Source organism: Pestalotiopsis fici (assembly GCF_000516985.1).
Source record: "Pestalotiopsis fici W106-1 unplaced genomic scaffold PFICI_Scf_1, whole genome shotgun sequence".
Taxonomy (NCBI): domain Eukaryota; kingdom Fungi; phylum Ascomycota; class Sordariomycetes; order Amphisphaeriales; family Sporocadaceae; genus Pestalotiopsis; species Pestalotiopsis fici.
In genome coordinates, this window is record NW_006917091.1 from 1,599,250 (window position 1) to 1,623,507 (window position 24,258).

The following is a 24,258-nucleotide window of genomic DNA, read 5'->3' on the forward strand; positions in this document are numbered from 1 at the left end:
CTCAGCAAGTTTATGGTTGTGACGTTTTGCAGTAGTCGCCGCAACCAGTCAGATTGGAGATAGCAAAGGCATGCGACATGAATGCATACCTAGGTAACGTAGGTATGTATGTATGTATGTAGATATCATGGTCAAGAGTGCGCAAAAATAAATGACGGTCCTTGTAAAGCGATCTGGTGCATCTGTCGTCAAAGCAAACCATACTCGAACGGATGTCAAATTTGGTATCATTTGATACGTCAATAGAATAAAAGTGTTTCAAAGCTATGTCGTCTAGATCCATTAGTTACACCATTTCAGCCGAAAGACTCTCCGGTCCGTAAAGTCCCACGAGCATTTCGGCCCCTTTCTCCGCAACCGCGTAGACTGTAGTCAAGATATTTCCCCGTGGAATTATTGGAAAGATGCTAGCATCGCAAATACGGAGATTCTCCACGCCTCTAACTCGCAGCTCTTCGTCGACGACACCGCCATATTCAGCCCGCATCATTGCGCACGTTCCGCATGGATGGTAGTTGGTTGCTCCATAAGTCTTGATACTCTCTTTGATCTCAGAAAGTGATGGTGCACTCTCTAATCCAGGGGGAAGTCGACGACCACCGGGCCTCATGATCGATGCGAATGTCGGCTGCGTAACTAGTCTTTCGATCTGAGAGACGTGAAGCGCTAGTATCTCGGCATCCAGAGGATGGGTGAGATACCCGCAGTCAATTACAGGCGGGTCGCTGCTCTCCGGTGTAGCAATATGAACCGAACCTCTGCTGAAAGGGTGTGCCAGCATTGCAACGACGGTCATATAATTCCCAGGCGCTTTGTGCCCAGGCAAGGTATATCTCTGCATCCTGGTCATGAAGACAGTGGCACTTGCTTCCTCTGGATCTAATATCATGCGACGGGAGAATTCGTGATGAAGCTGCAATCCCTTGCTCCGAGGTGAGGTGGCTAATGAGTCCAAAAGGGCATGTAATTCATCTTGGTCAGATTTGGAGTTGAATAGCTGAAGTGGCCAGTACGCAAAACTGTAAGCTGCCCCCTCGGATAGTGGGCCTGTCTGATGCTCTTGATACTCGTTGCTGTGGGCGAGAAGAACTGCAGGATCTCTAGCATAGACATCCATTGTCTCTATGGTAGGCTCGACCTCGATGCTTGGGCCAAAATTGATGTGATCTTGGAGATTCTCTAGATGCGTATCAGCATTCTTCTCGATGTGTACGGGTTGCAGGACAGAAACCTACCGCCGACTTCTGGCAAATTGACAGTGCAATGCACACCTACTGTCTCTAGAACGCGGGGGTTCCCTATTCCTGACAGTTCCAGGATCTGAGGGCTTCCAAACACTCCTGCACACAAGATTACCTCTTTTCTAGCCTTTGCAAAAATGCTTCTTCCTTGTCTCTCGTACACTACTCCGCCAACCCTCTTGATGAAGTTGCTATTTGACGAGTCCTCCAAAACCATTTTCACTACCGTCGCACTGGATTCAATTTGCAAGTTCTTCTTGATAGTCGCCGAGTTCAAGAATGTGTTGCCCGCAAAGCTTCTTCTACCTTTTCCACCTGACCTATCGATTGCATTCGTTGTTGTTACGCCTCCGATTGCTTCCCCCGAGACGCCTGACTTTTGCGATGCTGCTCCCAAATCATTAAATACATCTTCCCAAGCCCGTTGAAGACTGTTCATGGTAGTCGGATACGACGCCTGGATCTTGGGGGTCGTGTCTGTGCTTTCCGTGGCTTCGGAAGGGGGTTGCTCCGACTGAAATGCTTGGTAAAACTTTGCCATGTTTGCCCATGACCAGCTTTCACTCCCTACCAGTTCCGCCCAGGTGTCGTGCATGGCCTTGTTTGGGTACACCAGACTATGCGAATTGATGCCACTACTCCCCCCAATCATACGCCCGCGCGTCTGCTGGATGGTCCTGCCCCCAAGTCCAGGCTGCGCTGTGGTTTCAAAGCACCAGTCGTAAGCGGGATCACCAAACATCCGGCGACTAATGAGCGGCGTGAGCACCTTGGGCTCTTCATTGTGATTCTCCCCAGCCTCAAGCAACAGAAGATCGAGATGTGGCAACTGAGAGGATAGGCGTGATGCAAGGAGACATCCCGCTGTGCCGCCTCCAACTATTATGACATCGTGGGTAGATTGTTCCATTTCCATTGCGCAAGACCTAAGGTTGGAATCATTCCTCAGGTATTAAAGATACACGATACTCTCAATCAATTACATAGGTATGTAGCTACCTACATAGTTATATATCGCGGCTAGCGGGCTCCGAAGGATTACGCTATACTCTGCGCTATAGTAGATCAGGCAGCTGCGATGCCATTATCGGAACGCATCTTTTCATTTTCCGCGAATAAAAAGAATATCATAGGTGTGGACTAGACTATCTATAATCTGACAGATAGCGTACTCGGGCCCGAGATAGTTTAGCATTGGACATATCTCTCGGCTTCGGGTGCATGAAGTAAACCACGTGAGGAGAAGATTTGAAAACCGCGCCGTGCTGCAAAGAGAATTTTGAGGCACATGAAATGAGCTTTTTGAAAAGCTTAAGTTTGGGTGGTCTTCATTATTGACCTGGAGTTTTAATTCAAACAGCGCACTGAGGAACCCGCATTGGTAGGCCTCCAGCTGCGAATGACGCAATTGACTTTCCGGGCATGATTTTGCCGATAGAAAGCGGCATGAAACCGCAGCTGCCGAGAGCAACCTGACTGCTACTTAATTTTCTTTCTCAATCCTTCTCAATCGAATGGCGCTTATTGGATCCTATCTGCAATTTAGAGCTGGAAAGCGCACGGAATCTATGTGTCTCATTCGACCTCTGCCGCGCCGGTATCTTCTTTCTAATCGGAGGCAGGCGTCAGTTGCCGTTCATATCATCAGTATCTATGCCTCAGACTTTTGAAAGCCTGGGGAGAAATCTGACACAATTACAATAAAACGCGTAGCTAGGCGTTCATTGACAGCAATGAATCCCCAGTGCGCATACGTCCAGCGGGAGGGAAAGGCGGGCTCTCAGACAAATGTTCAATGAACAAACAATCGGGAGTTGAGATATCTGAGAATACACGCAGCCTATTATTTAGCTTATAAGACATGTCCATGCAAAACGTTTCTATTTGTTTTCGTCTTGTTTAGAGTCTTGTGATTTTGTGCGTGCCGCGGTTGACCGTTTGCCTTTATCAGTCTTCATCCTTCGGAAATCGAGTCAACGTCTTTTTACCTGAGCCGTTTGCTTCAACATGACCCACATAGAAATGAAACCACCTCCTGACGAATTGTATCAATTCTGCATTGTGCTTAGTACCTAATATTAGCCGTTTGCAACGGCTTCTATCACTGGGCCAAGGCAGGTTTCAAACAAACAGGCACAGACAATGGCTGGAATATTGAAGTTAGGGCTCTGTACCTAGTGTTTCCCCAGCTACCTTGAGTTTCAATCCCAGACCTCGAACCAATCCGAACCTTCGCCTGTCTGCTTCTTGCCCCTTGGACTTTTTTTTCTTCACCTCAGTTGGAACGGTACCAAAGGGCGCCCAATTCTGTCACTTCCAAGAATACTGAGCCATCGACCATTATCAACTTTTCGCAGTGGTAGCCATCACGAAAAGATCAAGCGCACTCAGTGCGTCTCAATCACCATGGAGGCCGAGGTGTCCATAGAGACACTTTCCTACTTCTTCCATCACGTTTTCCTGCCGCCAAAGCTCCCAGGCGGGGATAACCGTTCCGCAAGACAAGATGACCATTTGCTGCGCTTCGTTCAAGACAGTCTTTTGCGCTGCTCTTCCCTGGCAGAAGAGCAACACCAAGATGTATTCCAAGACCTAAGTGCTATGGTCAAGAGTATGCGCCAAGTCCGTAACGACCACGGACACCTCGATGAGCACGCACTATTGAACGCTCTGCAGAGCATGTCCACCACAGGTAATTCATCTTAGCACCTTCCAATTCCGAGTTCAAGCTGACTGACGACCAAGGATCGCCTACTGTACTTCCCCTCGAGATTACTGAACAGAATGCTGGAATCATTATTCGAAAAGCCGAAGATCAAGTCGTTTTTGAGGTGTTTGAACTGTCGCCCGACAATGCTTCGGTATTCAAGACCCAAGGTCGTCTCGTACGACACTTTCCATCTACTTCTGTGGCAATCGCCACCAATACCGTCCAGGAACCTGGATTCAACCAAGTCATTGCAAATACCCTCGCAAAGATGAGTCATCAAGCTGTCCCCGGAATGCGACCACAAGTGAGAAAAGCCCAACAGTACCACGACGAAGAACGAGATACAACCAAGCCATGTGTAGTCACCGAGTTTCTCTCCAACGTGTTACTGGCATTCGGTACCCAGGCCACCGAGACCAGCTTGTGCAAGAATACCCGAGAAGAAGTCATGTGGAACGACAGCAGGCTTCCCTGGCGACGCAGCCCACTATGGTTACTTGTACGCGTGGCCTTACAATCGACATTGCGACGCAGATCCCATGGCTCGGACGATTTGTACAAGTATTTCATGGCCTTTTTGTTGTCGGGCATCATGGATCAAGCCTGTTCAGTCTCGATGGCATCCGAGGTTTTGCACGCCATGTCTGCCAAGCTCTCGCGTCGCTGGGTGAAGTTGGGTCATTCCAAAAGCAGTGCCTTGGCCCAGCATATCAACCAAAGTATGCTTGCAGCATCGCGATTTGTGAAGACACGTTGGGACACTATCTGCCAGCAAGCGAGTCCACCTCTCGATCTAGGGCTACTATCTCGCCTTGACACGAAGCGAGATATTCGTTTCCATTTGCCAAAATTGGACAAGTTTTTGCGAGGCATCCCTCGACGCACTTCGTCTCCAGTCACTTCATCATTCACGCCACTTTCCCAGGTCCCAAGACTTTCGTCATTGTCTTTGCCTACACAGGTCCTAGATTCCAAGAACGAGGAATACCGACCATTTCGCCTTGCCGCATTTGAGTCGTGGGTAGACAAGAATCTTACTACCTGGCTAGAGGCCAATGTTCATTGCCCATCCGTTTGCCATGATTTGAGGGATCTGACTGAAAAGTATCACGCGGATGCCAAAGCTTACTACCGAAATCTTCCAGAAGGCATATCTCGAATGTTCTTGACCATCTTGGAGCTATGGGTGGCGGCCGACAGGGTTGCTGTGACAGCTCTCCCATTGTTGAGAGACTACCAGCATGAAATTCCCGTCGAGCTCTATCAGGCTTTGCTGTTGTCCCGAATACACGACATGGAGAGATTGGACAAGGCAGAAAAGTATCTCATTGAACGCAAGGCATTTGCACTTCAAAAAGATTTTCCTTCCGTGTTCCGGTCATTTGGAGATGCAGGCTCGTTCTCAACACGATACTTTTCCGACTCCCACAAGCATCAACGTCTGCTGATTGAAATTGAAGAGTACGCAAACAAAGAAAGGTCTGCCAAGATTACTGAACTGGAAAGACTACAGAATGAGTACCGAGAACTCATGCGACTTCACAGTGAAGCAACTTGTACGAAGAAGACAGTTTACGATGACTGGAACGTCCCTTCCACGTCCCATCTTAGCTGCGATCGATGCTGGTACGAGAGACGTGCGAAAGAATTGACGATTCAGATACACGAATGGCCACTACCAGCTTTGGAGTCCCAGAAACAAGCAACTGTTGTCGAACTTGATCCGCCTCCTCCCCTTCAAAGCTGGAGGGACCTGACGATATATCTCATTGACGATGTTCTCAAGTCATATCCGTCGCACGAAGAAACTCTTAGGACTCGCCACACTCTTCGGAATTATGCTGGCCTGCGTCAATGGCAAAATATGTCGTACAACGGTCGTTTATATTTGTTTTCTAAAACTAAGCCTCATGTCAGAACGCATCGAGATGGCAAATACCTTGCATCCCTCGAAACATCAGACGTCTGTGTCAACAACGGGCTACAGCTGTCCTACTTTGACAGTGAACGGAACGTTTTCATGTCCAAGCTTGCATCTAGCGAGAAAACCTCATCAAGTTGTCTCATCAAGCTTCCACGGCGCTCGGCAGGTCTGGAAAAGTTCATGGTTCGCACACATAGTTCTGCAAACGGAGTGTTTCCAAATACAGTTCTCGCATATCAAGATGAATACCCGGCTCATATGAAGCTTGGAGAGTGCAAGGCGCTCGCGTCCATTCCTTGCGGATACAAGCTACAATGGATGGGTATACTTCGAGAGCTGACAAGCCCGCTAATCGACTTCAACAAACCAGAGTCGGCCATCTTCCTAGCTCAGATCTCTCTTCAAACTGGCCCCGCCCTCTCGGGAAAGCCATGTAGAGCTTCCCACTTGGACCTCACAGATGACGGCATGATCAGTCAACTCCTCGCTGCTCTCCACAACCGTCTCTCACGAATCGAGGAAAACCTCGAATCCACCACCAGCCTTTGGACTTTCATTTTGCTGGCAGCTCGATCCATGACAATCACGAACACTTCCAAGGCAGGGCTGATGGATTTCTTGGGTTGTGCTAGAACGACAGCCTATCGCTGGTTGCTCAAACTAGTCGAAAGGTCAAGCAGCTCACAAAATGATGAACAAAGAAATCAGCTGCAGCGTATGCTGTATAATACTGCTCTGATATGTTCGGAGACGTTCAATGTGGATCATGAGCAATTGGAGCACATCTTGGATCACCCCGACGCCGTCTCGATTTTCGTTGAGTCGTCAATCAACATCCGCGATCATTCACAGCTCGCAGACGAGAACGATTCGCTCCAGTCCTTGTTGTTTGAAAGATGGCGCCACGTCATGCATCGTGCAAGTCCAATTATGAGGGATCAAGTCCTTCTTTGCGGCAACAATGGTTTGAATTTGGCAATCAGCCGCCATTGGCCAGGATTCACCTCGGCATCAGACTGGTGTTCGAGTCCATCGGCCGATTACTGGATTGAGAGTCCCTCCAACTCGATTCATTATAACACATTGACTGGCGAACTGCTTGTGAATGGGCGACCGCTGTCACACCTGCCTACGACATATACATCCAACCAAATGTATCGTGATCTTTTCGGCCGTTGTTTGATGAACGTGATGCCGAGTCTCCTTCCTGGAATGGATTTTTCAAGCAAAATGGCTTTTGAAGGTCACAATGTACATTTTGGCAAGCAACCCACTTCAGGTTGTCCTGAGCAATTGTTGATACGCATCATCAAGGCGGATTCAAATTACGACATCGTACCTTCTGATACCTTGGCTGGGGTCCTTCCACACGCCTTCGTGCGAGACTTCGTACACTGGTATGATCATAGCACTGGAAGTATCGAGTTTCGATCAATCAACAGTCCGTGGAAGAAAAGCGATCAGAATTGGCAACTCATTCATGGCGATCATGGCTGGAAACTGACCCACTGTCTGGACGATTACATTGTCAATCCTTCAAGCAAAATTGCCAAACACATATCCGTAGTGCTTGGAGCACTCGAAGACCCTTTCCATCAACATGTAATATACGATGCGGCCCAGAGATGTCTTGACATTCAACTCTATCGTTTACGCATGGATTTCTTTGCTCGAAGAGACTCTACTGCAATTGAATCATGCCAATTTCGAGGTATGCAAGTTGACGAACAACAATCGATAGGCACATTGATCGGCTTGAGAAGTAAGCTCGTTCTACGGGGATCAGACAATCAAAACAGCCGTTTGGTCCTTGTTTCAGAGGGTCGAGTGAAACTACGAGGTGATTTCGATGGACTTTCAGCAAACATGCACCCACAGGTGTTTGTTGAGATCGGTACAGCCTCCAGAGTCCAACCTTACCGAATTGACCCAAAGTTGGGCAGGCTCGTAGATTGTGGAACATTGCAAAGCAAACTATTTCTTGCTCATCTACACGCAACCACGTCTCATTGCTTGCCAGATCCATTGACTGGGACAACTGGTACTGAGCAAGCACTGACAATCATGAGATCAGCAGTCGTCACATCAACTGTACACCTGAACGAAGAAGAGAGTGATCGCCTGGAGCGAATTGCTGCATTGGCGCCAACGAGACAGTTCTACCCTCGAAATGAGAAGGTCATGCAGACAGTAACATGGTCTTCTCAGTTGAGCTTTTACTCGCAACATGGTCTGCTCTACACTGTCGCGAAGGATCTACTTGCAAATGTCCAACGTACCAGCTTCCTCTACCCTCATGAATCACCTACAAAGCTGAGGATTGAACATTCAGACATGGAGCTAGTAGCAAGAGATCTCAACAATACAGCGTACCTACGGACTGATGGCTTTGGTGCTGAGGTATTCTCAACAAGTGGAGACATGCTTTACAAACAGAGGGATCGCACTCATGACTCTCAGCGCACTGAGCACACTGGGAAAATGGCCATGAGGGTGTTTGAGAAGAACCAATCCCTTCAAGAACGTCCTATCAATGGCTTGGCTACGAATATCTATCATATTCTGTCTAAGTCGTCCCTGACATCAGCAATAAATGAGGAGCCAAAGCTCTACGAGGTGCAATATAGTGCCAACTGGTTGACAAAGCCAAAAAGTGCTCTTTCGAAACTATGGCACAAAATCCACTATGCGTTTCAATTTAACCATCAGTGGATCAATCGATTCCAAGTTGCCATGTGGCTTGCTGCCCAAGCATACGCATCTGAAGAATTCAGCCAAGTGAATCAAGTTCTCTTTGGGCTAGCCTGTTTACCTAGGGTGTCCGAGGTTCAGCTACCGGCCGTGGGGAATTACAACTTGTCTGGAGGCTTTGAATTCGATGAAAATGAAATCAAACGTCTCGTCAACAAGGCAGTATACCCACTAAGTGAGTGCCCCGAATCGCATCTTCTGAGTAATCACTCGGAAACATATTGGGAATTCCAGGAAAGACAGAACCGATCATACAACAGCAACAAGGACAAGTCGATCTCCGCTTTTGTCGAAAATCTCAGAAACCAATGGCCATGTCCAGAACCTCCCCCCTTGCCGCCGAATGACTACATCAAGAGTCCCGAGGCTATGGTAGCTATTTCATCAATATGGAAGACTTGGCACAAGAATCTGCTCTTCTTGAGATATCTGGAACAGATCGAGCAAGCTCTTTCGAGTTATGATGTCACACCACTGTGTTTCCAACCAGTACAGGGTCCTACCCAGTCAAATCCCAGTTCTCGGCAGGCCAGGTCTATTTCTACGAATGATCTGTTTCGAGGTGGCGAGACATCACAAGCTCTCACATCATGCATTCAATTGACTGTGTCTCTTGACAACAGTCCACAGCATGAAATCTGCAGTGGGAAGCTGAATGATGTTATCAACCACCTCGAACAGAGAGCTTCATCCATATACGAGAAACATTATATACTCGAACTACAACACAGCCTGGATGAATTGCAAACTCAAAGCCATCAATACTGTGTGGCTCAGTCAGGTGCATTCTTGAGAGACTTGGTACAAAGGTATCAGTTGGAATGCGAGTCTCATGTGTCTCGACTGTTCGACATGATGATGGTGGACACTGACTTTTCAAGACAAGCATTGCCGTCACACGAATCGGGCGAAACGGGTTATGATCACCAAGGTCAGACGGACTTTCTTCCTCGCCGTTCCCCGTCGTTCTTTTTGAGTCAGTTGCAAAGATCTAGGTGGAGTCGCCTGTCTGAATCTTGGAAGAGGAAAATTGTGGCATATGGTCTTGCTCTGGTAAACCTACAGCGCGCTGGCCGCTTGTTACAACACTGTGGAAATGAGTCCGAGTTCACCAAAGAACTTCGCAATCCAGGCCATCAAGATTGGGACCCATTTGAGTATCCAGAATGGCTCCTGATGGAGTGCGAGAGCGGCTTTCTCATACGACCTGTGCAGCATCAGATTGCTTTGCAAATGATGGCACCACCTGATGGAAGAAACGCGACAATGCAGCTCAACATGGGAGAGGGAAAGTCTTCAGTCATAGCACCTTCAATTGCTCTCGCTTTTGCCAATGGCTCGCAACTCTTGCGGCTTATCGTGACCAAACCGCAATTCCGGCAAATGCGTCAGATCCTGCTGGCACGGCTTGGCAATTTGGCTGGGCGTCGGATCTACGAATTTCCAATCTCGCGTGACGTGCGCCTCGACACCAGCAGAGTTGAAGTCATACGCGGTATGATACAGGAGTGTATTCAAGAAGGTGGCTTGATGCTTGTCCAGCCGGAACATTTGCTTTCTTTTCAGTTGATGGGAATAGAACAAATGATCAATGGACAAGCCACGATCGCGCGCAGTCTTCTGGATATTCAGCATCACTTTGACACCCACTCCAGGGACATCATCGATGAGAGCGATGAGGTCTTGAGTGTCAAGTTCGAGCTCGTGTATACAATCGGGCAACAGAGACCGATTGAGCACAGTCCTCAGCGATGGACCGTGATACAGCAAGTCCTTGAATTTGTTCGACAGCTGGCTGTGGATATGCAATCCGAGTTCCCCAAGTCCATGGATGTCTACGATTGGCGCCATGAATCATGGCGTTACCCGCGGATACGGATTTTCAGAAAAGATGCGCTGAGCACGCTCGTAGAACGTCTAAGCGAGAAGATCTGTCAGGAAGGACTAGACGGATTCCCCATCTCACGCCAGCCGAAAAAGACGAGGCTTGCTGTCCAAAAGTACATATCAATGCATGATATCCCCCTTGACGATGTTGAGTGTGTCGAGAAGGGTGCCTTCTGGACTGATGCTGTCGTGAGCACTCTACTCCTGCTTCGAGGCTTGATTGCGGGTGGTGTCATCTCTCACGCTCTCTGTCAGAAACGGTGGCGGGTCAACTATGGCGTCGATGTGAATCGAGTACCAAAAACACGGTTGGCTGTCCCCTTCAGAGCCAAAGACGATCCTGCCCCCAGGTCCGAATTCAGTCACCCCGATGTTGTCATAGTCTTGACGAGCTTGAGTTACTACTACTCCGGCTTGGAAGACCAGGATCTCTTTGATTCATTTCACATGCTCAGAGTCAATGACCAGTCAACATCAGAGTATGCAATCTGGGTTCAATATGCATCACCGGATTTGCCGCACGCATTTCGTGATCTGGCTGGCATCAATTTACAGGACCGCGCTCAGTGCGTTTCGGAGATCTTTCCGCATCTGAGATACTCCAAAGGCGTTATTGATTATTTCATGTCGCGCATCATCTTTTCCAAGGAAATGAAAGAATTTCCTCACAAGCTTTCGGCATCGGGTTGGGACTTGTGCAGGGTCAAGACACATCCAGTCACCGGCTTCAGCGGCACTAATGATTCTCGGTGCATTTTGCCAGCTTCGATCAAGCAGCTTGATTTGCCGCAGCAGAGACACACAAATGCTCTAGTCCTGGAATACTTGGTGCGGCCTGAGACCAAGGTATTTCTGATGCCTAAAGGCACAAGCTCCAACGGTCCATCTTCAGACGGGGCACAGCTCCTGCAACAATTCATGCAGTTGCAACCCCAAGTCCGGGTCATTCTTGATGTTGGCGCCCAAATCATCGACCTTACAAATGTTCAAGTCGCTCAACAATGGTTAGATATGGTGGAAGAAGATGGCGAACAAACTCAAGCCGTAATCTTCTTCAATGATCAGGATGTTTTATCCGTTGTCGACAGGTCCGGATGCATTGAGCCTTTGCAAATTTCTCCCTTTGCCAAGCAAACGGAAAAATGTCTCGCGTTTCTCGATGAGTCACACACTCGAGGTACAGATTTGAAGTTGCCACAAGACTATCGTGCTGCAGTCACGTTGGGTCAGAATATCACCAAGGACCGTCTTGTTCAAGGTACGTAATGCAATCACAGATCAAGCGTTTCGAGTTTCGAGTTTCGGTGAAATCTAACGATTTTTAGCGTGCATGCGGATGCGAATGCTAGGTCAGGGTCAATCTGTAGTGTTTTGTGTGCCGGATGAAATCAGAAACAAAATCATGCAGGAGCACGCTCTCCCCGTGGACGGGAATATTGATGTCACCCACATTTTGACATGGGCAATCAGCGAAACCTTTTTGGATACCAAGAAGGCGGCTCCGTTGTGGGCTACGCAGGCAACAAGGTTCTACAACCAAGACCGTGTCCGAAAAGAGCGAATTGAGGCCAAAGGAAATTATTCCGAGCTTTGGGCTGGACGCTTCCTAGAAGACGAGGCGCACTCTCTAGAACGTCGGTACCGCCCAGGAGTTGCGAGCTCCAGTATCGCAGACTTGTGTAAAGGCCTCAGTGATGCCATCTTTGGACAGATCAACAATCATCTTGAACAATTTGGGCCATTGGACACTGAGATGGCTTCTCTTCAGGAACAGCAAGAGCGTGAGCTATCGCCAGAGGCAGAGGAAGAACGCCAAGTCGAGCGACCGACCCGTGCAGAGCCTTTATCTCACCGAGTTCATCCAAACGTACTCCAATTTGTCAGACATGGCTTTGTCGCCACAAACAAGAGCGGCTTCAACAAGGCCTTCAAGACACTTGGAGACACAAGTATAGCTGCTCACGCCAACATCAACGAGTTGCCACGTGATCTTCTTGTCACAGATGATTTTGCTAGGACCATAAAGGTAAGATCCAGGTTTCCCTCGGATCTCTTTCAACGGCCTGTACAATGGATCCTCGCGACGGGCCGGCAAAATGAGTCTCCAGCACACTTGGTTGTAATCAGCCAATACGAAGCACATGAGCTTCTCGAAGACATCAAGAGGTCGAAATTTGTTTCATTGCACCTCTACAATCCTCGTATGGATCTGAACAACCCGTCGTTGGATCATCTAATGCTCTACACAGTTCCTCGACGTGAGAACATAAACAGTGTAGCCCCGAGTCTGGTGCACCAACTCAATCTCTTTGCTGGACAGCTGTACTTGCAATCTTTCGAGGAGTATACTCAAGTCTGCCAACTTCTCTGCCTTGCTTGTGAGACTGCCGACAGCGATATCCCTCTCGGAGCAGATGGATTTATACCCCCAGGTCAGACGGCGGGTATATGCACGAACGATGGCCACTACATGCGCAGCCCTACCAAGTTTATTCACGAACTCATGGCCAGGATTCGACGGAACAGTGAAGGAGTTGAGAAGACACACATGGGGAAGCTACTTGCAGGGAAACTTCTGAAGAGGGATGATTTCACAGATGACTCGAGTGAGTGATAGCTGGCCCATATGGCCGTTCCTATGGGGGTTTCATCCCAATAGGGGCCAGGCGAGACATTGGAATGTGATCAAGATTGAGTATTCTAGGGTAGTTGACGTAATTACAATCACTTTTGATCTGTATAGTATATCCACCTGCTTCTGTTTAATCATTCGCGCTCTGTCTGATGTGTCGTGGTGAGAGTGACGATATTAAGTCCCTGAGCATTCGCATAGACCTGCCCAAGAGGGCCAAAGTTGTCGAGCTTTCCATCGACGATCCAAACCCCAGAGAGTGGTAGGCGTGACCTTGGACAAAGTCCACACCATATGCTCTCATTTCAAGGTCAAGCGGGATTGTACACATAGAGGTTCTGAGAGCAAGTATTCTCGTCTTCAACCAGCATTGCTGATCCAACTATGAGACTAAGAAATGAAAATGTCAAGCATTATACTGATGAAATTGGGGGAAAGTTTGCGCATACCTGCTTTTCCGGTCCACAACTGCTGATGAACTAAATCATCAAGACTGGGTTTCGGGCTTTCCACTTGATAGAGTCTCCAGTTCTTTCCCTAGGAGCTCCAGAGATTTGCGGAAGACGTCCTCGAGAGAGCTCCTATGACCCCAATATCGATCACCCGGCTTTCCCCGGAGTAAAACCTGGCATTGTGCTTAAACGCATGCGGGCCAGTAAACAGAAATTGCAATTTGTCTTTGCCTAACGGATCCATGTCTCCGTCCTATCTACTCACTGTCCTCTTCTCATGGCACCATAAAGTTCTATGCCACTCAGAATCCAGCCAGTTAAATTTCCAAGTTGTCACAATCCCCATTTAGAGTTTGCGGAGTGTCCCCCGCACGTAGATTCTCGCGGCACCTGTGTGTAATCGCTGAACCCTCGTTCCGGTTGATAGAATGGATCCTTGTTGTTTAATATTGAGTGATAATCTGAAAGGAAGGTGTTCTTTAGCCGACTTGCGGTTTTTCAGGCGGCTCTCGTAGTAAGTGGGACCAATGCGTGGATTTAGAGAAAGTCAAGCGGCTTGGGAATACCACAAATGAGACGACTGGATATAACCTTCAACGATTGACATGTTCTCACTGATTCTTCCAAATTTCACGGGCCACAGTCATGCACTTTGTAAGCAACGGACACGATCTGTCATTGCTTGCCATATAGAAAATCCAAGACTGTTTAACAATAGAAGAGAAGAGATCAAATCCCACAAGACATGCAGAATGTATTCGTGATCTACAGCTACTTGATGGTGGCAGCACCCAAGGACCATCAATGAAATATACAAACATTGAAAAGACCGTCTCATTAGACATGGTAGCTTCTAGTGATTACAAAGTCTCTCGATCTTCGTACTACTATCTAGGCTGTACTTACCGTAAACAGTGGGCCATGATGCGCTAATGCACCCCCTTGTACAAGTGTCAACTCCAGCGGACCCGAGGCCCTGGACCCCGAATTTCCGAAACCGCGTTCGGGTCGGGCTTAGACGTCATCCTAGAAACTTTTACCCAAAAAAATAGTCGACTGTCCGAGTTCCAACCAACACCAAACCTGTGCAGTTTGCCCCCAGGACAATAACAAGGACTTTCTTCTTCCAAATACACCACGAGTAGGACATTTCTGCAGAGCCAAAACCTTCGTAGCGACCACGATGAGAAACTCCATCTTTTCCAAGGGCCGACAAATAAGCGGCGGCTTGTGCGACGCATGCAAGCAGCAGCACCGACAACGGCGGTCTCTGAGCATCGCATCCTCGTCTCGTGCCGCCACTGCTGCCGCCGCCCGGCATACGTCGCCGTCTTTGTCGGCACCCAGTTCAGCGTCCAAGGTCAACAACACCCCTTACCGGTCGGCGCGCCCTTTCTCAACGTCTAGAATCCTAAGGACCGAGTCGACTGCAAACGCACAAGCAGAAGAAACCGCGACTTCCACGAGCGCCGCCACGGCACCCACGCCGCAGACACACTATGACTTTTTCCCCGACTCCCTGCCCCAAGGCCCGCCGCCAAAGGGCCCCTTCAGCATCGACGTGCGGACGCTGCGCCGCGAGTTCCTCCAGCTGCAGTCGCGCGCGCACCCGGACCTGCACCCGCCGCACCTAAAGTCGCGCGCCGAGGCCACGTCGGCGCGCATCAACGAGGCCTTTCGCACCCTCGCCAACCCGCTCCTGCGCGCCCAGTACCTCCTCTCCCTGCAGTACGGCCTCGACGTGGCCGCCGACGAGACGGCCAAGGTCGACGACCCGGAGCTGCTCATGGAGGTCCTCGAGGCCCGGGAGCAGATCGAGGACGCCGAGGACGAGAGCGAGTTGGAACCCTTGCGCGCCGCTAATGCTGCGCGCGAAGAGGAGAGTATTGCCGAGCTGGAGCGCGCGTTTGCCCATGCGGATCTCGAGGCTGCGGTGCGCGAGTGCGTCAAGTTGCGGTATTGGGTCAATATCCGCGAGAGTATTGATAATTGGGAGAGGGGCAAGCCCGTGGTGCTTGAGCACTGAGTATGGCACGAGTTGACTGGAGCTCTTTCTTGTCCCCAGTGAAAGATTTCTTTTATGGCGAGCGTCTTACGCTGGCGAAGCTGCTTTTCCACGAAATCAAGGAAGCGCCCTCGTATAAGTAGAGGTTGTCAGCGTAGGGTTATTAGTTCGCCTTGAGCAATGCCATGCATTGCGTTTGTTATGTCTGGACCTGCGCTTGCTATTTTGTCAAGATAAATTAGAGTGGCACAAATACTGAGTGTCTGAGCATTTTCAAGAGCTGTGTTTGTGTTATACAATCCAGAGGCACGCAACGTATCATCTCTGGCTACAACAGCACCCAAAACGCATATGTAATACTACTAGACAAGTCTTAACTTTTCAAGTACAAATAGGTCTTATGTATTAATGTGTCAATATGAGAATAGTAAATGATTATTCAATCACATGTCCAAAGATTTCGATGGGTATCCCGTGTGCGCCAGATTGTGCTGGTTATGTTTTGTGTTTCATAGCCCCTTTCCGATCCAAACGCCGTACAAAACAAAAAGCAGAAAAAAAAGAGTATTGGGGGAATGGGAGTTGTTGAACGCATGCAGATGCCGCCGTCTGGAAAAGTCTTGGGTCCAGAAACAAGAAGAAAAAACGCCGATCAGTGAGTTTAGTCGTGAGGTGTTCGTAGCACGTGTATTTCTACCCTCAGGATAGGCGGACCTCGGTCCACCGGACACGTTCGGTATGCCACCACTTCTCCTGGTTTTGCCCCTTTTTATCGTAGTTGATGTAGCCGTAATTGTTCCAGCGGCCGGTACACCCGTCCTTATCCTGGGTGAGATCCTCTCGTCGATCGTCAACAATGTCGGAGAGTAGAACCAGTCCACCATTGTCGTCCGATGCACCGGTGTCGGGTAACAGGTAGTAATCAATTTTTGATGGCACCTCACCCATGAAACCGGCCATCATCCAGTTTTCGTTAATGGTGCCGTCTTCGTCAATGACGTTGACTTCAAAGCGCGGAATCTTTCGTGCCTCTTCCAGCCTCTTTTGTGCTGCCAGGCGTGCTGCGTGCAGGTCGCTGTACTTCTTGTCCATGAAGAAGGAAAAGTATGCCGGCGTGTACGGAGATTTACCTCCTGGCGATTTGCCTGGCGTGGTCGGCGTCTTTGGTGTTGCTGGGCGTGCCTCAATGGTAGCAACCAGACCTCTTGTGCGGTACTTGTCGCTCGGTTTCTCAAGCTTTTCTACCGGCTTGCAGAGTTTCTGAAATATGCCTTCGGGATCATTGGGGGTGCGCAGCCAGCAGAGCTTGGGGAATCCATTTGCGGCAATGCTCTTGGCCAAGATCGAGTCTGCAAAGTTCGCACAGCCCTGGATGCCAGTGATATCCCAGTGCAGCTTCTTCAGTGACTGGGATACCATGTAAGGAAACAGCCAGATCTCTTCTCCCTCGGGAAGCAGAGGCGTCGAGTTTTGTACAAAAGTGAAAGATTCGAGCGAGGTGAGGCCGATAAAGATTCGAGCCAAAACAGCGAGTGAATTTACCTCCATGTGCTCCAATCGGATGGACTTCAAGGTCTGGCAAGAAGGTCGGCTAGCAAAAGTAGACAGTCCTGTGCTGGTGATTCCTGCCATGCTTGACAGCGAAAGCACTTGTAGTTTGGGCAATGCGAGTAAGTCGGTATCGTCAAATGATGTTTGTGATAGGTTTGAGAGATGTAGTGTCTGCAGGGACGGCATGGTGGATAGGGCAGTGGCGACCAATGAGACCGGCGTCAATGCAGCGCCAGGAAGGCAGTGGATGGAAAGGGTTGTGAGATTCTTCCAGTGCATGTTGATTTCGAGGAAAGCGGTACTTTGTTGAGGAAGTAAATCTTCCGGGTCGGTGTCTGCCATGGGTCGGCGATGTTGTTGCTGGGAAGCAGAGGGTTCGATAACCCAGGTCATCTCCTTGAGCTTTTCCCGTGTCGACAATGCATGGAAGAGCCGGTTAAAGTTGTGATCATAAGACTGATGGGGGCCAATGAGGCGCTCAAAATTGGGACAAGCCATGATGATGGAGGCTGCCAGGTTGGCATACTGATCAATGGGCATACCCAGCGGCTGCATAGGGGCCTTCAGAGTGCGCACCATTGCAGCGATCTCTGGATTCGCCCTCAATGTGCGCCGCAGCAGAACCATTCGTGATCCAAAATTGATCTTGTATCGCTTCTTCATGGCTTGCGAGTCGCTACCGACCAACTCAATGTTACCGTACCTTGCATTTGGTTAGCTCCGGGTCGGGTGCATACATGGTGCAGGATGCATGAGCTAGGGGTAGGGGGTAAAAATAAAATATAAATTCCCACTTACAAAGCTCTCCGGGCCACCTGAAGCAATTTCTTGGATGCATAAGAAACCGAGCAGATATCCCTCATCATGCAGGTCGCACAGCTGAAGCTGCCATCTTCCATGTGCAGCGTCCTCAAATTGCTCATGATGAGATCAAAGACCTCGTCAGGCATAGCAGCGCATAGTTCGCCGGGCTGCATGACCCTCCTGCGCTGCTGCTTGATCGGCGCTGGTCGCTGCCACCCATACTCTGGCCTCCTTGGATGTGCATCCCATGAGCCGAAACTTGTTCGGTGGCTGCTGACGGGTGTGCGCATTCCCGACTCGTGACTCTCTCGGGACATGACGGAGCTGGCGTTGGAACTGCTGCTGGACGGTCGGCTCATTTGGCCACTGCTGGGCGGTCGTACCATCTGTCCGCTGCTGCTCGGGGGGCGGCCCATTTGGCCGCCGGGTGGTCGACCCATTGGATTGGCGCCGGGTGGTGCAGGTCTGCCCATTTGATTATACATGACGGGTCGGTTATCGAATTGTGCGTACGAGCCGGGCTGCATGGAGGGCATCCTCCTTGGTTGGGGAATTGGTGCTCCATTGTTGCCGCGCACCATGCTCTCGGGTCTGCCTGGCCGGGCTCCAGGTGGTGTAAAGTTTCTGGGCGCTGTGTTTTGGCCGCCGGCAAAAGAATCGGAGCCGTATCCGCGGTTTTGTTGCGGCATGTAGGCCGGTCCGGGTCCCATTACAGATCCCATGTTCTGGTTTCTGCTTATAGGTTGTGTGTAACTTCTGCACCTGTCATGTCTCGGTACGGAAGAGACGACAACGACAGCAGAAGAGGCGGACTTTGCTCGAATATGTTGATGTTGTGTAATCCTAAAAGGAAGAGAAGGAAAAAAATTGGCATCAGCGTCCCTAATTCAAGCCAGGTGATCCCCGGTCAGAGGGTAGAGAGACGATCGACGCAAACGTGGGGCAAGGAGATTAAAGACGACGAATGACTGCAACCTCCCTCCGCTAACAGGCACCTGTACCTAGCTAGCAAACACGGCCAACGGGCACCTCGGGAAGAACAGAAAAAAAAAAAAGTAGAGCAGGACAGAGAGTAGAGTAATGAGAGGCAGAGCAGAACAATGAATGGGCAGGCAGGTAGGCATTCGATTTTCCCCATGCGATCGGATGTTTCCCATCGTTCGGCCACAACGGCTTGTTTGCTGCGAGACCAGCATAAAACTAAATCTCAACCAAATAGGGCCCGTTTTCGCTTCTCGAAGACATGGCGTCGGTGGTTTTCTTTCCTTTGGCTGCTGTGAAGGCGGCAACTGACTCAGGTTGACCTGTCCGTCTTTCCCGCCTGTGCATTTTGTGTGCAAAAGAGCGCTTAAACTGGAAGTCCTTGGGGCCGGGTTGCATGGTTGGTACCTTAGCCTTGGGAAAAAGAGCCCCCCGGAAGTTGGAACCAGCGACAGCGCTAGTAGCAGCAACCCAGTAGCAGCAAGCAGCAGCTTTGCGCGTGAGCTGGGCCTGTAGCAATTAAGCATCTAGCGCCACCACGATCTCCCAGTGGAAATTGGAAGCCCCTATTTCACCCCCCAAGTCGCCCGCATAGTGCTCACTAAAAGCCAAGGAGTGCAAGAGGGGAGCCTTGCTCGATTGGGGATGGGGGCAATAGAGTTGAAGGATGATCATGACGACATGTCAAGACAGTAAGACAGGAGAGAGGAAAACCACAATCATAACTATTAGGATTAGAGTTGGGGCAGCTTCTTTCACCAACACGGGCTTTGGGCCCAGTGGCCCATACTTTCGGGGCTCGACTACGAGACCGCCACGTGCGTCTGAACTGCCCGGAGGAAACGTGATGTTAGGTAGGTTTATCGTGTATGTAGGTAATGTAGGTGGGTGGGTAGATGGGTGGGTAGTAGTGTACTCTGTAAGAGTGCAGTGTACGAGACCACATATGAGATGGCCAGAAACAGGTGATCAACTAATGAGAGAGTGTCTTGTCTCTCGGACTTTCAAGAGACTATGGAGCACACCAGAGTGTCCATACTAGGAGAAAGAGAAGGAGGATTTGTCGGGTCACCGGGTGAGCGGTTGGCTGACCTGACCATCAGCCGCACTAAAAGTTGATGAAATAAAATAGCACTTACTTATGGTTAAAATTAGCAGACCTGCTGCTGTCAACGTGAAAACCATCTTTGGCACTACTACCACCACCACCACTGCGCCGCCCTTCTTGATGGTCGTCTGCCGTTGGTATGACCAGTGGTGGCTGTCGTCTTCGGCTGTGCGCTGGTGCTGCATTCGGCTCCGAGCTTCCCTTTGGCTTCTTAGTGAGTTTCTGGGGACTCCTCACCGACGAAGGCGACGACGACGACGAAATTGAAGTGATCCACGGCATTTTGCCCCAAGAAATCTTCAGCGCTGAGTCAATTTGACCTGTGATCCACAACCCCAAAAGAAGCAAGTACGCAGGCGGATAGTAAAAGCCAATTTGGAGTTTAATACAACAACGGTGAGGTCAAGAAGAAAACCCCCGTCCAGTCAGTCGGTTTCGGTTTGGGGTTGGTGTTGTTGTGTGGTGCTCGATCCGCCATAGACCTGCAATGGCCTGAACTGCTTTGCCGAAAAGAAGACGAGGTTGAAATGGAATATTGTCCGATCAACAGACTGATTCAAAAAGCGATTTTTGCAATTAAAATTTTTTCATATAGTACAAAAAGTTTTCAAGATGGTCGGAACGCGCGTGCAAACCAGGGGACCCCCTCTTATACGGTAGGGCTTCAATATATCTATCGCTCGTACCTAACATTGTCTACCACCTGGGCACCTGCTTGCTATTGACGTGGCATCGATCGCGCTCTTGACAAAGTCAGGCAAGGCAACCTTGTCTGGCTCTCTAGTGGTCTTGGGTCTTGCGAAGGTGGAGGCTGGCGGCTGCAGACCGCAGCTCATGTATCAGCTTACAGTGATGTTTGAGGTGGCCGTCAGTCAGCATCAGGAAGCGTGGAGGTCATGGAAAGATGGGATGTTCACATCGGAGCCCGTCACTGGCTGAAAATGTCCTGCTGCGCATTTGTCCACTTGAGCAATTCGCTCCAGTCCCGCGCTTGTTACCTAACTGCTGGCGCCTCTGGGACCCCTCTGAGCCAGCTGCCCCTGTCCCTGGGCGAAGCTGCAGGCCCAAGCTACCCCCCAGATGCCCTTGGCAGCTCTGGTTCGCCTGACATTGAGCCCGGGCCATGTGCGTCTCCAGGACCCTGGTCACAAAGCAACCACTGGAGGCGGAGCACCAGTTGCGAAAGCGGATTGTTTTTGTCGCTGGCTGCCTCTATCCAATGAATGAATGAAGCTGCGAGCTGGGGAAACAAAAGTGTCGTGGTCCTCTTCAGTGTTTGTGGGGCATTTGATTTTTCCTGCCGAATCCCGATCTTGGACAGCTAACCTACCTTACGTAGCAAATTGCATTGTACGTACTTCAGCCGCATCGTCAACAGGATAGTAGTCGGGGTCTTTATCGGCTTTGATTTTACTAGTATTGCAACCTAGAGGCTGAAAAGAGAGGAGTAGAAGCTGAGCACGGTCGAAAGCTGCCAAGACGGGATCTATCTTTTCCTTGCGGAAGAGCTCGGAGCCCTGAAGCGTCTAAACACGTGCATAGGTCAGGCAAATTGCGCGTATACCCACCACACCTGTAGAGTAGGACTGGGACCTACCTCGTATCTGCTCTTGTCAGGACACATTCGGATATTGACGTGCCCTCCACCATCTCTTGCTTTCTCTTTTGAGAAATCAAATGTCGCATTTCGGTCGTGCTTGGACGTGAATGCAGCCCTGTTTGAAACTGGTTGGTAGATAATGTAGCTGGGGGTTCTCCTGAAAAGCAATCTTCGGGACTGTACGGGAATAGCAAAGTATCTAGGTTACATACGTAGTAGTAGTAATCAAAAGTAATGCTGACTGATCTTATTGTGAGTGGGGTGGACCCCTGGTGTAGTGTACAGCGGAATTTTAATTCACGACCCGCACTTTGGGGCGCCATCGCCAAGAGATCTGAGCACTATTAACCATGAAGGCTAAACCTGATTGGTGCGACCGTACTTTGTATACTGTTACAAGGAGACATCATATGTCTAGCACTTGATATTTATCGAGGTGAAATCTTGGGCAGATCACTGTCATTATGCCACAATCCCGAGAACGCGAGTGTAACTATCCGCCATTGAGGAAATGGAGGGATTGTGCCAAGATTCAAGGAACGGAGGGGCTTGTCCTACAGTTGAGCATGAGAATATTTGCTTGGCAAGTGGTTGCCTTGAAGGAGACAATAAAGTTAAGCGCTGCTTTATATCAGCCATAGCAATAAAGTTCATAACTCAATGGGTTGTTGTGCCTGGGTAGAATATTAGGCCCCTGTCAAAAAGCACATCTTGATATCAAACTAACATTGCCTAGGCACCTTGTTGGTCTGTTGTCAACATACCAGGTGATTTCGAGTTCAGTTCCATGTTTGACGGTCGGAGTTGTTGACTGACCTATTTCATATGGTTCTACCGTATTCATTCACGTTCCATGACAGGTCGTGTGTTGTCAATGTCGAAAGACTGTTTCTCAGTGGGTAAAGGAATCAAGTAGATTACACCAGATCGAAGTAATCTGATGAGAACAACTAATCAGTCCAAGATTGTGCAAATTTTGTTTACAGGATGGACTTACAGTGGCGGATTATTTTGTGCAAACGTGATAGAGCAAACGCGACGCTAAAAATCATCAACGGTTGTGGGTTGCCCAGTGAACTCGGGGCATCAAGGTTTTCGGTGCGAGAGCTTCATCACACCTTTTTTGCCCCTCCAACTAGAGCCTAGGAGCTCATTCATTTGTTTTCTTCTTACTTCTTCATTCACCATTCCTTCTTCTTTCTCGCTCGCACCACAAGAACCACGTTCTGCAATTCACAACTCAGCTATTTCGACAAAAGCACACTTTAATAAACTCCAGTTGCTGTCCTCACGAGCGCGCACTGAACTGTATTCCCTCTCCACGCCGCTTTTCCTTTAATCTTTGCCAAGCTCGTCTGACAAACAACAAAGTTAACAAGAGAACTGCCCGCCAGTCGCGCCGCGACACCAGCCTACCTTCAACTTTGGACACCAAGAAAACCAAGCACATTGATTCTCTCTTCACAATCATGTCGACGCCCGACTTGATGACCATCTTTCGGAACAGAGCCGAGGTCGGCAGACTGTACAGTATCCATGCGCGCCTCGGTCTGCGCTTCATGTTCATCGGAGGTGACAGCGATGACAAGATCTTGTGGCTGAGAGTCTCCACCCGTACTCGCTATGGAATGGGCATGGTCACTAGTGTGGAGTTCAACCAACTTCTTGATTACTACCAGCAGGCGGGTAAGTCTTTGATTTTTTATTGTCTCTGTATGCGCGTCGCCATCATGCCGTCATCACAAAGATCTGCCGCTCAATGCGCACATTTTTGGCAGCCGTCGCACTCGAGTGGACTCGAGCTTCTGTCCACGTCCAACCAGCCTCGAGACACTTTTCACATCTCTGTTACCGTAGTCATACCACACATTGTATGATCTAATGCTAATTATGATATAGCCGATGATGTCAAGGATCCCGAGGGCGACCCCCAGCTCCGGGAGATGATCATCAGACTAGCATGCCTCAACGCCGACGCTTGCCAGCGTGCCAACGAGCGTGGCTCGTTCACTTGCACTTCGCAGGCGTGCCACAGCACTCCCTATGAGGAGTCACTTGAGGACTCAGTTGAGGAATCAGTCGAAGACTCAGCCGAGGGGTCTGACGACGACTCAGACGAGGAGTCCGACGAGGAGGCCCTGGACCCCGTTCAGATGAGCCGTATCGCCTACGAGCGCGCCAAGGGGTTCGAGGATGACGACGAATTTTTCTACTATACTCCAGTCAACACCGCCAAAACTACCCAGGAGTATGGCGGTGGAAACGACATGGAGATTGGCGAGGAAACTGATAGGGATGACTAATGGCTACAATGTTGCCACTACGTTGAATGAGGCTGGATAGACGTGGGATGCTTGAATAATCTCCTACACAGCAATTTGGGAGTCAGAGATGGATACTTTTGAGACCTTTGGAGGAAGCTGGATCTGTACACGTGGTTCAGGAGTCTAAACATGATTCAAGGGCATTGCATGGAAACGACAGGAAAGGAGTTTAGGGACATGGTCTTGCATTTGGTTTCGATAAGGGTACTATGGCCATTTTCGGGGGGGAATTTGTGCATTGCTTTCGACAACACGCATCAGGAGGAGTTCAGAGGAGATATGGTTGCA

General features: G+C 49.6%; 5 protein-coding genes across 5 annotated transcripts; 3 read left to right on the forward strand and 2 right to left on the reverse strand.

Annotated features, from left to right (window-relative positions):
* Positions 1 to 286: 286 nt before the first annotated feature.
* PFICI_00495 (uncharacterized protein) lies at positions 287 to 2,157 on the reverse strand (the record flags this gene model as incomplete). Its single annotated transcript, XM_007829076.1, has 2 exons — positions 287 to 1,179; positions 1,236 to 2,157. The coding sequence occupies 2 exons, from the start codon at positions 2,155 to 2,157 to the stop codon at positions 287 to 289; spliced, it is 1,815 nt and encodes a 604-aa protein (XP_007827267.1).
* Positions 2,158 to 3,647: 1,490 nt separating this feature from the next.
* Positions 3,648 to 13,127, forward strand: PFICI_00496 (uncharacterized protein; the record flags this gene model as incomplete). Its single annotated transcript, XM_007829077.1, has 3 exons — positions 3,648 to 3,933; positions 3,987 to 11,771; positions 11,839 to 13,127. 3 exons carry the CDS (start codon positions 3,648 to 3,650, stop codon positions 13,125 to 13,127), a joined length of 9,360 nt encoding a protein of 3,119 aa, XP_007827268.1.
* Positions 13,128 to 14,780: 1,653 nt separating this feature from the next.
* On the forward strand, positions 14,781 to 15,623 carry PFICI_00497 (uncharacterized protein; the record flags this gene model as incomplete). The annotated part of the gene is made up of 1 exon (XM_007829078.1): positions 14,781 to 15,623. One exon carries the CDS (start codon positions 14,781 to 14,783, stop codon positions 15,621 to 15,623), a length of 843 nt encoding a protein of 280 aa, XP_007827269.1.
* A 678-nt stretch (positions 15,624 to 16,301) lies between these two features.
* Positions 16,302 to 18,679, reverse strand: PFICI_00498 (uncharacterized protein; the record flags this gene model as incomplete). The annotated part of the gene is made up of 2 exons (XM_007829079.1): positions 16,302 to 17,856; positions 17,952 to 18,679. The coding sequence occupies 2 exons, from the start codon at positions 18,677 to 18,679 to the stop codon at positions 16,302 to 16,304; spliced, it is 2,283 nt and encodes a 760-aa protein (XP_007827270.1).
* Positions 18,680 to 23,115: 4,436 nt separating this feature from the next.
* PFICI_00499 (uncharacterized protein) lies at positions 23,116 to 23,949 on the forward strand (the record flags this gene model as incomplete). The annotated part of the gene is made up of 2 exons (XM_007829080.1): positions 23,116 to 23,332; positions 23,546 to 23,949. The coding sequence occupies 2 exons, from the start codon at positions 23,116 to 23,118 to the stop codon at positions 23,947 to 23,949; spliced, it is 621 nt and encodes a 206-aa protein (XP_007827271.1).
* Positions 23,950 to 24,258: the final 309 nt, after the last annotated feature.